The following is a 14955-nucleotide window of genomic DNA, read 5'->3' as shown; positions in this document are numbered from 1 at the left end:
ATGATCTATTTCCTGCATGTTCCTGCCTGTGGAACTGGTGTGCATCACAGGGATGTGCAGGAGGCAGATTGTGGCTCTGCCCTGGGCCCTGGGCCCTCGCTGTCACCACCCTGTGATCCCAGCCTCAACCCTGCACTGTTACTGTCCCGTGATCTCAGCTCTGGCCCTGTGTCCCACAATCCTGGTTTCACCCACCCTTTCTACTCCCTGATGCTGCTCCCCACCTACCCATTGTCCATCCCATCCTTCCGCTGAGCCAGCCCTGTCCACAGGGGTCCCAGGCTGGTCTTCATGGAAACCCCACCTGTCCGCCCACCTGCTCTGTCCATTGCTCCCAGCGGTAAGGCAGACAAGCTGGGGGTCGGATAGGATCAATGGCCCTCTCTCACCCTCCCACCACTATGCTAGGCTGAGTCAGCACACCCATCCCTGACCCAGCATTTAAAACTCTTTAACTGGCCCTCCAGCCCAAATAATTGCCCATCTCTAGATTAGCGCCGAGTTTAAATCATATAAAATTTTATATATATACATACATATATATTCACACACAAACATGTGTGTGCACATACACACGTATGTCTGTATATATATGAGTTGGCCAATATTATCAAAATCTTTTAAATATGATACAGTATAAGCCTATAGATCATTTTTTATTGTAGTATAAGCCTCATTTTTCTATTTTTTGCAAAAAGAACTGCTACAAGAATAAGAGTGGTGGGACTGTATCTGACCCATTTTCAGACCAGCACTTAGGCCCCTGATTCTGCAAATGTCCTACTGGATGACCTCAGGCTCTTAGTCACAACTTTTTATAAAAAACACAGGAGAAGTTCCAGCCTACTATTACATTTAGAGAAAAATACACCATTTAAATTCTAGAAATACATAATTGGCCTTCAGAACCCTGAAGATATCTTAATATTACTTGGAAATTCCCATGCTTTTTGAAAAAGAAAACATTTTAAAGTTGCTGTTGATTGTTATATTTTCATCCGACAGAAAAACTAGGTTCTTCTAGAATTAGATGGGGCATAAATGGTGCAGCAGTCTATTAAAATATTACAAAATCCATATTGGTGAATTTGGCTGCTACCATTCCCCAAGCTGAGTGAGTTGGCACAGCACATCAATACCTGCTTCTGTGCCAGCAGAGCCAGAATCCTATTTGAAACTTAGTACTTAACTAGAAAGAAAAAAAGAATGCTCCCACCCATGAAGTGGACCATCAGAGTTCATAAACTCTGCTAGACTCCGGGTGATCCTGAAGGCCAGGAGGATTGACGCTCAAGAATTTCCACTCTCAGTCCTGTCCTCATCTTGCAAGACCAAATCTGCATTTTGTTTCTTTGATTCAAGCACCATTATGTCTTTGAGAATCTATGTATGCAATCACAATTACCATGTTAATATAATGTGGGCAGTAGCTGTACATGCATAGTAGGTTTGTTAAAAACCTTCATGAAAAGTATAACTCATTCAGCAGAGGTAAAAAAAAAAAAGAATGGACCCTGAAGATTTGTGGATTTATTTATGTATTCTGTATTCTTGAAGGCATTCATTCATATATCATAGACTAGTATAAAAATATCTTCATGAAAATATTTTATTTCTGTGATATATCAGTGTTGGACAGTGGCCAGCAAAGAATTTTATAACAATGTAAATGGTTTTTTAAGTGTTTGTTTCCAGCAAGGGCTCTTTCAGGCCAGGCACTTCCCAATCTCATTGTTCCTTTGTTCTAACGGATGTACAAAGGACTGAGTGTTTTCTTTTCTGGGCCAGATAGATTAGATAAAGTCTGAATTTCTGAACTTCACCTTTCTAGGCACGCAAGCTTTTTTTGTTCTCCTTTAAATACACCTTAGAAGATAAATGCCACATCTAATGCAGTGTATGCAGAAGATATAGTGTATAAAATAATACGCTGTTATCTTTGAATGATTTGATATGATATGTTTTGCATTACAGTGTTGGGGGTGGTTTGGAGCGCCAATGAGCAGTCAACATACTCCTAATTTTGTTGTCTCAACAAGAATGAAAGAGCCTGCCAACTATTAGGCATGGTTCTTTGCCACTCTCAGTCAGTCTGATGAATTTTCAGCTGTATAAGCATCTTACCTTATATGAGGTTGTTGGTTGTAGCCATGTTGGTCTAAGGACATAGGCATGCAAGGTTTTTTGGGTAGATGTCTAATAAAAGATATCACACCTACCTAATGAACCTTATCTTATACAGTGTATTTATTTCAGAAGCTCAAATGTTGATCTTTTCTGATTAAACCAATTGTCTTCCATGAATAATTTTATCCTAAAGCTATTCATTTTGCCAGCGCAATAATCCTTAGTGCATTAGTATATATTAGGTGGAGCTGGTAGCAAGGCCCATTGTTAAGGCTTCCTGACACATAGAGTGCTATACCCGCTCTCCCCCGCCCCTCCCCCCCCATTTTAATTGCTTTTAGTTTCTTAAGTTTTAACTGTTTGACCTTTGGGAGGGGGTCGTGCTTCTTCCTTGCTTCAATTGAAAATATTTTTTAAAAGAAAATGTTTCAGAAGAAAGACGTTATTTGTTTCCAAGAGAGGGTACAGGTGAAGTAGGTAGTTTTGTCCATTTCAGTTCTCTTACATTTTTTGAAGTACATTAGTCTTTTACAGTTTGGCAAAATAAGTTGAAGTTCAGCAAGAGTTCTGGGGTCAGAGAGATGCCTTTACTTTCCTCAGATTCTTATTAATTTTGAGTGACAGTTAACTCTTGAACATCATCGTTTATTTGCTTGAGCAGAGCAGAACTTGTAAGAGACTTACAGTCTCAGTCTGTTCTGGGCACACTTCAGGCTAGGTCTCCTAGCATGCAAACGTCCCTGAGAATGCTCCCAGATACAGAGTTCCAGGTGGAAAAAGGAGCAGGCAGGCAGCAACAGCACTAGAAATTGCCCCCACTCTTTTTATCTAGGGAAAGCTTTTGTGTTGGTCACCAAGATGGAGCCCATGAATTTTAGTCTTCGAGCTTCCACTGACCTTTGTTAATCATTCTGGGGTCTTTGCACTCATTGAGCATGGCCTTGAATCCCAGTATTAGAAAGGAAGTTAATAAATACCATTCCCCATATTTTCTAGCTGGAAAAAATGAGAGCTTGCACAAGGTCCCATCAGAAAGAGTTTAGAACAGTACTTGGTGCAGATTCTGTCTGCACCTTCCAGAATAAAATGGCTGTCCTAATGGAGTAAGGGTGGAAGAGGCTTTCAGCCATCTCTGTACCTCCCAGATACTATCATGAGGAGTTGTGGGAGCCCCTGAGGCCTCACTGAAGGGAGCAACAGAGGAAACTCTAACTTATAGCAGCCTTACGAGGCATCTTTCAGGCTTCTCTACAGCCCAGAATTGTCATTATTCAGTGGCTTTTACCCAGCAAAGCCCTGTGCCAAGCTCTGACAGAGTAGCATATTGAGATCAGTCTTATGATAGTTCTGTTGTGTCCTGAAATAGTAGGGCCACTACACCCCCTTTTTAGCCATGTGTGCCAAGGTATGCCTTCCATCCATCAGGTGATCTATGCTGGAGCATTAGTCTAGTTTCACTGGACAGAACTGAATCCTACTTTCTGTTGCTTTTTTAGAGCTCACATACAAGGAAATGCATTAAAAGAACGCTCTAGAGAGTCACATACAAGAAAATGTATTCAATAAACATTAAGATTGCGAAGTCAAGCTCTTGAAAGCTAGGAAATGCCAGAATTAAGGTTGATTCAGTCTCCAATTAAATGATCACATGCTCTCTGTCCTGGCTTATTCAGAGTCCACAGGGAATGAAGCCATATGTTGAAAGGAAAAAAAAAAGTGTGTGTGTGTGTGTGTATATATGTGTGTGTATATATATATATATATATATGGTGCTGCACTGGTAAGTTACCTGGAGAGCTAGTAGACCCTTTCCTTTCCTTGTGATACTGTCTTCTATTATGCCCTGAAGGACTGAATTCAAATAGCATGGGCAACCCTGTTGCTGTATACTCTGAACTTATGAGTATTTGACTGTGCAATTTCTGGAGGTTTTTTTAATGCACTTTCTTTTGTGTATGATAACATAATTTCATTGCCAAATACAAAAGCCAACTAGAACTTTATTACATAAGTGTATGATAAATGCCTTTTGTGTTATATGCTATATTTTGAGTTGATGCACAACCTAACAGAAAACCACAACAACAATTGGCAGTCTCTCCTTTTCAGTCTGTTTGTTATCATTTTAAAGCAAATGCCCAGCGAGTGTGAAGCCGGACAGTATTTCTAGTACTAAAGGCCTTTCCAGGAGTGGTATATGGAAGGAAATAGCAAAGCAAAAGATTACTACTTAAAATTGTACCATAAAGAGTTTTTAATTACACAGGTTTGTGACTAACTAGAAAAAATTGAAATAGGTCGCACACTTATTTATGATCTTGGTGTAGTGAATCTGACTCAAAAGCCTCATTAATAGTGTAGTCTGGCGTAAGTGTCTTAACACTAAAGCTACTAGTGCCATATTTATAGACAACATTATCCTGAGGCAGTCTTATTGCAGATCTGTTTTATGATACAGCATTGTCATGGTTTTAATGTCAACAGAGTTCAAAACTCATTATTTATATGCAGCACAGCGTGCCTTTTTCTATAGTATACACATTTCTGGGTCACTTAGGACCATCTCATGGGAAAATTAATTGTATTTTCAGTGAATCTGCCATTTGGAAATGGAGCAAAGCCTTGTACAGGAAGATTAGCAGTGGAAAAATGAAAAACTGAAAAATGGTCTGTACTGGTTGAACAAAGCTGCTTAAAACCCCAAGTAAATTAATATTTTTATGTTATTTTTAATTGCAGATCCTTTACCACCTGCTAAGTTTGAACTTAATAAAGACAAAACCACATCTACAAGCTTACAGGCCTGGTGGAGTGCATCTCCAGGAAGGGTGGACTTTTATGTGTTACAGCTATATGATCGTAATAATAAACAGATAAAGGAGATCCCAATATCAGGAGGTGTTTCCAGAACAGAGCAGACCTTTTCCAATCTCATCCCTGGTAGCAAATACAATATTGTCCTAACTGCAGTTGCTGGAAATAAAAGTACCTCTGCACTTCAGATCAGTGGATCTACTGGTAAGTTGTGTTTTACTGTGATTCATCTGAATAAGGCTATTTACAATTAAAGGTTCACCGATACATCGGTTCATGTTGTATCGGTGCCAATAAAACAAAATTGGCATTATCGGCAGTAGGCTTTTTTTGGCTGATGTGGCCAATAACGTCACTGATAAATGTTCCATGCATGTGTGCAGGTCGGCAGTGTCCAGCTGGTAAGTCTGTGAGGGAAAAGGGGCAGGGGGAAGGCAGGGGCGGCAAATCAAGGACCCCACGGTGAAGGAGGGTATGGGGGGGGGGCGCTATGGCAGAGGCAGGGACAGGCGCTGCCCAACCAGGGTGGGGCAGGGCCTGGGACAGAGGTGGGAGCAGCTCATCCAGGGGCATGGGGCAGGAGAGGGGGTGGCTTCTGCCACTGGTGCACCCCAGGGAAAGCATGGAGGATCATGTGTCCCCTGGGTGTGTGTGTGGCAGAGGTTGGGCTGCCACTGGGGGCTGGGAGTGGCACCAGGCTCTTCCTGGCAGGAGGGCCGGGCCAGGGTTGCACATGGGGTGACAAACTGGAAGAAGCAGTACATTAGTTAGACCTGCCTCCACAGCATCCATATAGATTGGGCGCTTCAGCTGGGCTTTTTTGGTGTTTTTATCTAAAGCTGATTCAATCAACTATTAAATAAAAGTTCCCAAAAAGCCCCACTGAAATGCCAGATCTATACAGACATTGGGTGAGCCACCTCATGTGATGCCTCTTCTGGGCATGTGCTAGGCTCAGTACAGGGGCATGAAGAGTTTAAAGTAAAGTACCATTTGGAGGTTTTTTATGTCTGTAAGCAGAACATAATAGTTATAAATGGAAATAAACAAATCAAAACTCCGTTGCCAACTTTGACAATCATTTTCTAAGTGAGAAAGAATGTTGTCACATCATATTTAGCCATAAATTTTGCTTTTGCTTTTTGGAAGCACTAAACCATCTTAAAATCTTTCAGTTGTTAGTTACATAGTTGAATCTCAAATAGTGAAGAAAATCATTATGTATAAAACATGTGTTTTTCATTCCTACAGTTCCCTCTCCTGTGAAAAATATTCAGGTCATTGTCAAGACGGACACGATCAGTGTTTCATGGGAACGTGGTTCTGGGAATGTGGATCAATACAGACTGGTATTACTGGATAATGACAAACAAGATCAGGAGATTAAGCAGGAGGAACACTTAACCTCCTACACTTTTTCTGGACTTACAGCAGGGCACCTGTATAATCTCTCTGTCATAACTGAAGCTGCAGGGCTGGAGAGCTACAACTTTAAACTTGTTAGGACAGGTAGGATTTCTCAAATACCTCATAGTAAAACAACAGCATAAGGTTAAATTAAGGATTGCATGATGCAGTCAAAAATAAACAGTATAGGTTATATTACTGTCTTTAATCTGTGTCAGAGCTTTAACTGCCCCCAGGAAGTACTTGCAGGTAAGGATCTAGACAGTATATAGTCCTCTTTAATCTATAGCTCTTTAATGACTTTCATGAGAATAGAAATATTTTCTGTTGTTCCCTTTTTGGGGGCTTACAAATCTTAATTTAGAGCCATATATTCCCTTTAGAACTGTTGGGGTATTTTAATGAAATGGTTAAAAAAAACTAATTCATTAGAATCACAGCTTTTACTGGGAACATAACCTGTTTGACTAGGCGTTCACTTAGCATGTGAGAGACCCAGGTTTGAGTTTTTGCTCTCTAAGTTGCCTGAGTTTGCCTGTCAAAGCTTTTTCACATTATATGAATATAAATAATAGGGTCAGAAAGACAGAGACTGACCCTGGTGGATAAGATTCTCTCCTAAAATGTGGAGTTACGGACTCCCTGAATGCAGACTTCCAAACAGAATGAGCAGGACCTTGAACTTGAGTTCTCCACATATCAGGTTAGTGTTCTAAGCACTAGGTCATTTGCTGTTCTGGGGTGTGTGTCTGTTTCTTTCCCCAAGATCTCTGTTTACCCCGATGTGTAAAGGAAAAGGTTTGAAATCTTGAAAATCTGCATAGTATAGGGAAGCATTTCCTCCCCAGCTCTAGCAACAAGAGACATGTTACATTTTTAGAACAATCATAACTGAAAACTAGGGGTGCACTGATAGAGATTTTTGGGGCGGATACCTATATTCGATTTTTAAGGAGGCATATCAGCTGATACCAGTCTGATTTCCCATACAGCATGGAGAGCTGCCTCCCTCTACTAAGTCCATTGTGGTGGAAGGGGAGTGGGGAGGGAAGGGGCATGGGGGGTCAGATCACCCCCCTGTGGTGAGGTAGGGGGCAAGGACAGGCGCTTCCCACCTGGGGTGGGGCAGGGCACTCATCAGGGAGTGGGGGTGGTTCCTGCCACTGTGCACACCCTGGAAAGGTATGAGGGGGCATGTGCCCCCAGATCTGTACAGGGTGGGGCAGGTGGGCTGGAGCTGGGGCTGCACCAGCCTCTTCTCAGCAGGGGGCTGGGCTTGGGGTGAGGGCTACAGAGGGGGCTGCAGCCACCCCAAATTTCACTGTAGCTCCCTCCCACCTGCTGCATCTCTTTCCAGATCAACCCTACTGTGTTGGGTGGGCAGGCAGCAGTCGGAGCGCTGGGAGGGAACTATGGTGAAATTTTGGGTGGCTGCAGCCCCCTCCATAGCCCCTGCCCCAAGTTCAGCCCCTGCTGAGAAGAGCCTGATACAGCCCACCTGTCCCACCTCATGCACATCCGGGGACAAGTGTCCCTGCTCCCCCCACCCCATACCCTCTTAGGGTCTGCGCAGCAGTGGGGATGCCTTCCCCCACCCGACAAGTGTCCTGGTGCACTGACCCAGCTGGGCAGTGCCTGCCTTTTCCTTTTCCTTTTCCACAGGGCTGGGGGGAGAGGGGGGTAATATGTCCCCCCCATGCCCCTTTGCTCCCTACTTCCCTTCTACCAGAATGGACTTACCAGCTGGCAGTAGCTCTCCGCGCTGCCAGGCTCTGTTCCTCGTTGCCACTGCAGCTGCATGCGCACATAAGCATTTATCAACCAAATCATCGGCCCCATTGGGCTGATTTCCGATGCAACTAATTTTCTTTTTATCGGTACTGATCCAATATCAGGCCAATGTATAGGTGCACATCTACTGAAAACACAGTATTTTGGTGCAGTATCAAACTACAAGGTGCTTAATTTTGATCCCACATAAGCCAGTGTAAATTAGGAGTAAGTGCCATGAAGCTGTAGTGTTTCATCTAACACTTGCACTGCTATATCATGAATCTTGAGCAGTGTGTGCCATGATTGGCCTTTACAATCAAGACTTACCACATCCAGCACAGTTTGGGGATCACCGCTTGTGCTGTAATGTTTGAGTCTCAGATGGGTAAATCCCTGTCTTTTCTGGTTTACATGGGTCAGTTTCTACTGCTGTCGTCACTCCCCACCTCTGTGCTTGGCAGCATGAAAGTGCTCATGGCAGCCAGCTATGAACCATATCCATGGCCATCTTGCCTTGTAAAAGCCAACCAAGAGAGAGATGATCATTGCTGGTGTGGGCTGTCAGTGCCTCCTTTTTGGAGGGCAGTGTGTCAGATATTCTTATATCTGCAGTTGTCCAACCCCTACTCAAAAAGTTGTCTTTTGATGCTGTCTCCTCATCCAGATATTACCCCATTTCCAACCAACCCTTTTTGGGGAAGATTATTGAATGGGTGGTTGCCTGACCACCCCAAATGTATCTGGATGCACTGTGTTTCATAAACACTTGTCAGTCTGGCTTTTGCCCTGGGCAGCGTTACCGCATGTCCCATTTTAACTAGGACAGTCCTGGATTTCAGAGGCTGGTCCCAGCCAGCTATTGGGAATTATAATGGGCATCACAGGGGCATAGGTCACAGTCTGGATGGGACTCAGAGCAGCATGGAGCACCTTGCAGGTGAGCAGGCAGGCACCACAGCTTGCCTAGCACACAATCCCATCCCCACTGACTTGTGAGAGCAGCTAGGCAGTAGGGGGGCAGTGTACCAGATTTCCTGGATGATGTCCCAGATTTCTGGGATTTCCATATGGTCAGCTTAGCCCTGGGTGCAGAGCCAGATTGCCTTCATGGCCTTGGTCAAATGATCTTTTCTTGGAGATCAACAGGAGAAATTGTATCCTGCTGATCTTACTTGATCTCTCAGCAGCCTTTAATACCATTAACCATGAGGTACTGATAAAGCTGGTGGGTATTTGTTGGAACTGCTGTAAACTGGTTCTTCTTTTTCCTAGCACAGAGGTCCCACAGGGTAGAGATGGGTGAGTGCTCATTGTCCACCCTTCCTGTGGAGTCCCTCAGAGGTCCTATGTGAGACTGCTGGGTGAGCTCATGCAGAGGCTTGGAGTGAGGTGCTGCCTGTTTGCTGATGACACCTAGCTCTTTCTCTCTTATCTGCCCTGGACCCCACTGTCTTGGTCCTTTCCCAGTGCCTGGCATCTTTTGGGTCCTAGATGTAGGTGATCCAACTGTAGCCGAGTCCACACAAGACAGAGGTGGTGGTGGTGGTGGGCAGACTGCTTGAACTGGCACGCATTGGATCACCTAGTGTTGATAAGATTCAGCCTCCCCTTGTCACTCAGGTTTGCAGCTTGGGAGTGCCACTGAATCCTCTGCTGCAACCTGGACCATCATGTGGTAGCGGTGTCTGGGAGCATCTTTCTTCAACTCCATCTGGTGAGAAGGCTGCAACCCTTCCTTTCAGATTAGGATCTGGCCACCATCATCCATGCTTTTTTAAACTCCAGGATAGACAACTGCTGTGTGCTTCACATGGGGCTGCCCTCAGTGACCACGTGGAAGCTGCAGCTGGTGCAGTTTGCAGTGGCTCAACTTCTGAAGGGGTTTGGTCACCAAGAACACACAACTCCAATATTCCAGATTCTGCACTGGCTCCCTATAGCTTTCTAGATTCAATCCAAATTCTTGACCTATAAGATCCTAAACAGCTGGGTCCTACATAGTGCTTTCTCTGTTATACCGCATTGCAATCCATGAGATCAGCCAGAAGCAACCTCCTGCTAGTACCAGCTGTACCCCAAGTTTGCCTGTCTAAACACAAGAGGTCATTCGCAGTAACTGATCCTCAGATCTAGAACTCCCCCTCTTTGAGACCCACCAGAGCCCAAATAGTTACTAAAAATACTGGAGATGTCAGATGGATTTGCTCATTCTGTGTTGTTATAGTAAATGCTATTAATAGAACCACTTTTTAAATTAACGATCTTAAATATGAATTTACATATGAATTTAAAAATTCAAAATGCATAGCACAGTACAGAAGTAAGGGGGTTTGTGCTCTCTAAATTAAGTGTTTTGTTTTCTTTCTTGTGTTTTTTTTTTAGACCCAGCAGAAGTGTCAAATTTGATGGTGACTAATGATGGCAGCTTGGATACATTAAAAGTTGCATGGAAAAGGCCTCCAGGAAACCTTGATTTTTATAATATTACACTGTCTTACCTTGGCTCCATTAAAGAAACCAAAACTTTACCACCCCAGGTTACACAGACTCAATTTAACAAGCTAACTCCAGGATGTCTTTACCATGTTACTGTCAGCACGATAAGTGGTGAACTAGTCACTGTTAAGAAGGCAACTGGCAGGACAGGTATGTCTTCTCCCCCATAAAAACACTGTAATTGCCTGCTTTTATCTGTCTCATTGCCTAAACCATGATGTAGAAGATCATGTTGGAATAATGCTTGTTTGCCTGGCAATATAAAATAAAAAGAGTTATGTCTTGCTCTTAATCACAGCAGCTGCGCAGCCAGTAGTCAGAGCTACAGTGCCACCCTGTGAGTAGGAAGCAGTGGTATATGCTGTAGTTACGCTTCAGTAACTGGTTGAGCTTGTAGCCAGACTGTTCAGCACCTATATATCAAATTACTTTTGAGCAATTTTGTTAGCTTGACTCTAACCCAGAGCAGTATGTAAAATGACACTGTAAGAAATGGAAGTGTTCACATAGAATTTCTGAGTGAAATTATTTAAATAACTATCAACAATGTATAACAATATCACTCTGACCCTTGCAAATCAGACATGTGCAAATCATTGGGCTCGATCACTGCAATTCTAGAGTTTGTTTATATACATTGGGATTGACAGGATGAATTCAAATTTAGTATTACGTAGGATCTTGACTTTAGGCACCATTCATTAAGTCAAAGCCTTAGTTTCATAGTTTCTAGGGTCGGAAGGGACCTGAGCAGATCATCTAGTCCGATCCCCTGCCATGGCAGGAAATAGTACTGGGGTCAAACGACCCCAGCAAGATGTTCATCTGACCTCCTCTTAAAAACCCCCAGGGTAGGAGCCTGCACCACTTCTCTTGGAAGTTGGTTCCAGATCCTAGCCGCCCTGACCGTGAAGTAGCACCTCCTGATATCTAGCCTAAACCTACCCTCTGCCAGCTTGTGACCGTTATTCCTGTTCACTCCTGGCAGTGCACGGGGGAATAGTGACTCCCCCAATGCCTGCTGGTCCCCTCTGACTAGTTTATAACAGGCCACAAGATCCCCCCTCAGCCTTCTCTTTTGGAGGCTGAACAGGTTCAGGTCCCGTAGCCTCTCCTCATAGGGCCTGCCCTGCTGCCCCCGATCATGCGAGTGGCCCTCCTCTGGACCTTCTCCATGTTGTCCAAATCCCTCTTGAAGTGCGGCGCCCAGAACTGGATGCAGTACTCCAACTGCGGCCTGACCAGTGCCGCATAGAGGGGGAGGATCACCTCTTTGGACCTGCTCAAGATGCATCTGTGGATGCATGACAAGGTGTGGTTGGCCTTCCTGACTGCCTCCCCACACTGCGAGCCCATGTTCATCTTGGAGTCAATTATGACTCCAAGATCCTTTTCTGCCTCCATGCTGACAAGAGAGGAGTTCCCCAACCTGTAGGTATGGTGCCTGTTGTGCCTCCCCAGGTGCATCACCTTGCACTTGTCTGTGTTGAACCCCATCCTATTCACATCCGCCCACCCTTGTAACCTGTCTAGGTCTGATTGTAGCCTGTTGCTTCCTTCCAGTGTGCCTACGTCCCCCCACATCTTAGTGTCATCAGCAAATTTGAACAGGGTGATTTTTACCCCCTCGTCCAAATCGCTGATGAAGATGTTGAACAGTGCGGGCCCGAGGACTGAGCCCTGCAGAACCCCACTGCCCATGTCCTTCCAGGCTGAGAAGGACCCATCCACTACCACCCTCTGGGTGCAGCCCTCCAGCCAGCTGGCGACCCATTTGACTGTGTGGGTGTCAACACCTCAGTCCCCCAGTTTCTTAATGAGAACGGGGTGAGAGACAGTGTCGAAAGCCTTCCAGAAGTCTAGGAAGACTATGTCCACTGCTACCCCTGCATCTAATGATCTGGTGATCTGATCGTAAAAGGCCACCAGGTTGGTCTGACAGGACCTGCCGCTGATGAACCCGTGTTCATTGCCCCTAAGCATGCAGTGTCCTGCTGGTCCCTCATGGATGTGCGCCAGAATAATTTTCTCAAACAGCTTGCCTGGGATTGAGGTAAGACTAACCAGCCTATAGTTTCTCGGGTCCTCCTTCCTCCCTTTTTTGAAGATGGGAACCACGTTGGCCCTCTTCCAATCCTCTGGCACCACACCAGGGCACCATGAGTGCTTGTAAAGCCAGGCCAGGGGTCCTGCAGTGACCTCGGCCAGTTCCTTTAGAACTCTAGGGTGGAGATCATCTGGACCGGCTGACTTGAATATATCCAGCCCCTCCAGAAGCTCCCTAACTAGTTCCTTGCTAACCCTTGGCCCAGGTGTGCCTCCCCTGGGGCCTGAGGGGGGCCCAGCAGGGAGGTGGCTGTTCTGGTCCCTACTTAGGAAGACAGAGGCAAAGAAATCGTTAAACATGTTAACTTTGTCGTCTGGTGTGATGACCAAATTTCCCAGCGTGTCCTGCAAGGGCCCCACATTACCCGGGACCTTCTTTTTACCCCCTATGTATTTAAAAAAGGACTTCTTATTGTCCTTAATCTGGGAAGCTAGCCCTAATTCCATCTCTGCCTTGGCCTTCCTAACTGCCCCCTTACATCCCCGAGCGACTGCAGAATAGTCATCCCTGGTGATGACCCCTTCTTTCCATTGGGTGTATGCCTCCTTTTTAGCAAGGAGACATTCCCGGATGCTTTTGGTGAGCCATGGAGGCTTGTGTGGTCTCCTGCTCCCTTTTATCCTCATTGGGATTACCTTCTTTTGGGCTTGGAGCATCATATCCTTAAGGAGCGACCACTCTCCTTGAACACCTGGCTCCCCTCCCCTCTGGGACCTCAGCACTTCCCCAACTATCCTCCTTAGCTCGGTGAAGTTTGCCCTCCTGAAATCTAGGGCTGCAGCCTTACTGCATGCCTTTGTCACCTTGCGCTGGATGGTGAATTCCAGCAGGCGATGATCGCTGTTGCCCAGGTGGTCGAGCACCCACAACCCCCTCACGAGGTCATCACCCATGGCCAGCACTAGGTCCAACAAGGCATCTCCCCTGGTGGGGCTGTGCACCTCCTGGATTAGATGAAGGTCCTGCACACTGTCTAAGAACCTACGTGAGCGGTCAGACCTGGCTGTCTGTTCTTCCCAGCAGATGTCTGGGAAGTTCAGGTCCCCCATGACTACCACATCCTTAGCCTTCACAACTTCTCGATTGCCAACAGCTCTGACTGAGCACAGCACATAAGATTTTTGGTGGTAATGGGTTATTTTTTTCTTTTTATGCATAATGTCAATTTTTGTCAGTTCACACTGAGCTGATTTTTTTAAACAGTCTGCAGTAGTTTTCTCACATTATTATTGACTATGACCATGCGTTACTTACATTATACATATCTTGGTTCATGATAGAATTTAGATGAGCTCTTGATGCTGTCTCCCGAGCCAACTATCACTTGATTGCCAGCCAACCCTTTTTGGGGAAGATTATTAAATGGGTGGTCACCCAACAGCTTCAAGTGCAGCTTCCTTAGATAAGGAAAATTTGTAAGTGGATGATGAGCACAAATATAAACTGAAAATGGGCTGATATGTATCTCCATAAGTACAAAAAAAAAACCCTGTAGAAAGTTTGTACATATTTAAAGATAGACAGATTAGAACGTTGCTAATAAGAGGAAAAGATTAAACAAAACTACTGTGTTTTCATAAGCGTTACCCCAAACACCAAAAATGTTGCTTTATGAAATAAAAGAACCTGTGTGAAACCTTGAGCTATTTTTACCTATTACCTAGAAAAGACATTTTAAACGTTTCAATTAAACCATGGCTCAGTTTCTCTACCTAATTCTTATCACTCCTATTGTGGTTCAGTAAGCTCCTTTTAAGCACATAATTAGTCCCATAGATCTCACATTTTAAATACCTTATTGAATCTAGGCCAAATATTGATTTAGCATTGGTAAGGTAACAAATATGGCCAAATCTTCCATTGACTTAAATAGAATCAGAACTTAGCCTTCCATGTATAAATGTGCTACAATATTTACAAAAGTAATGCATCCATCTTAATGTGTAACTAGATGATGTAACTCCGATTTTTTATGTTCCAGTTTGTGACATGAGGACCACTTTCAAACTTTGGGTATCTACAGTTAGGACTTTTAATAAAAGCAGCCACACTTTCAAAACAGTTTTGGGTCCTGAGGAAGGATTTGGGAGCCTGGGTTTGGCACTCAAAGCTAAATTGATAGAAGGAGCCAGTTGTTCTCATCCTTGTTAGACTCAAGGCACCCCTCAGAAAATCTCTCTTCTGAGCTCTTAGCTTTCACTTGATTTTTTTTCACTACAGAAGAATAATAG

At 44.5% G+C, this 14955-nt stretch overlaps 1 protein-coding gene across 6 annotated transcripts in view; it reads left to right on the top strand.

The window, feature by feature from the left end:
- PTPRB (protein tyrosine phosphatase receptor type B) overlaps nucleotides 1-14955 on the top strand; it is an 85441-nt gene that overhangs the window by 20289 nt on the left and 50197 nt on the right. For all 6 annotated transcript variants that reach the window (XM_090042521.1, XM_090042522.1, XM_090042520.1 and 3 more), the window contains 3 exons: nucleotides 4867-5145; nucleotides 6193-6450; nucleotides 10504-10767. In XM_090042521.1, coding sequence (XP_089898647.1) covers nucleotides 4867-5145; nucleotides 6193-6450; nucleotides 10504-10767 — 801 coding nt within the window. The remainder of the gene's footprint in view (nucleotides 1-4866; nucleotides 5146-6192; nucleotides 6451-10503; nucleotides 10768-14955) is intronic.

The sequence above is a fragment of the Crocodylus siamensis genome, chromosome 4 (assembly GCF_052110815.1).
Source record: "Crocodylus siamensis isolate JL-2025a chromosome 4, ASM5211081v1, whole genome shotgun sequence".
Lineage (NCBI taxonomy): Eukaryota > Metazoa > Chordata > Crocodylia > Crocodylidae > Crocodylus > Crocodylus siamensis.
This window is presented reverse-complemented; position numbering and strand designations above follow the sequence as displayed.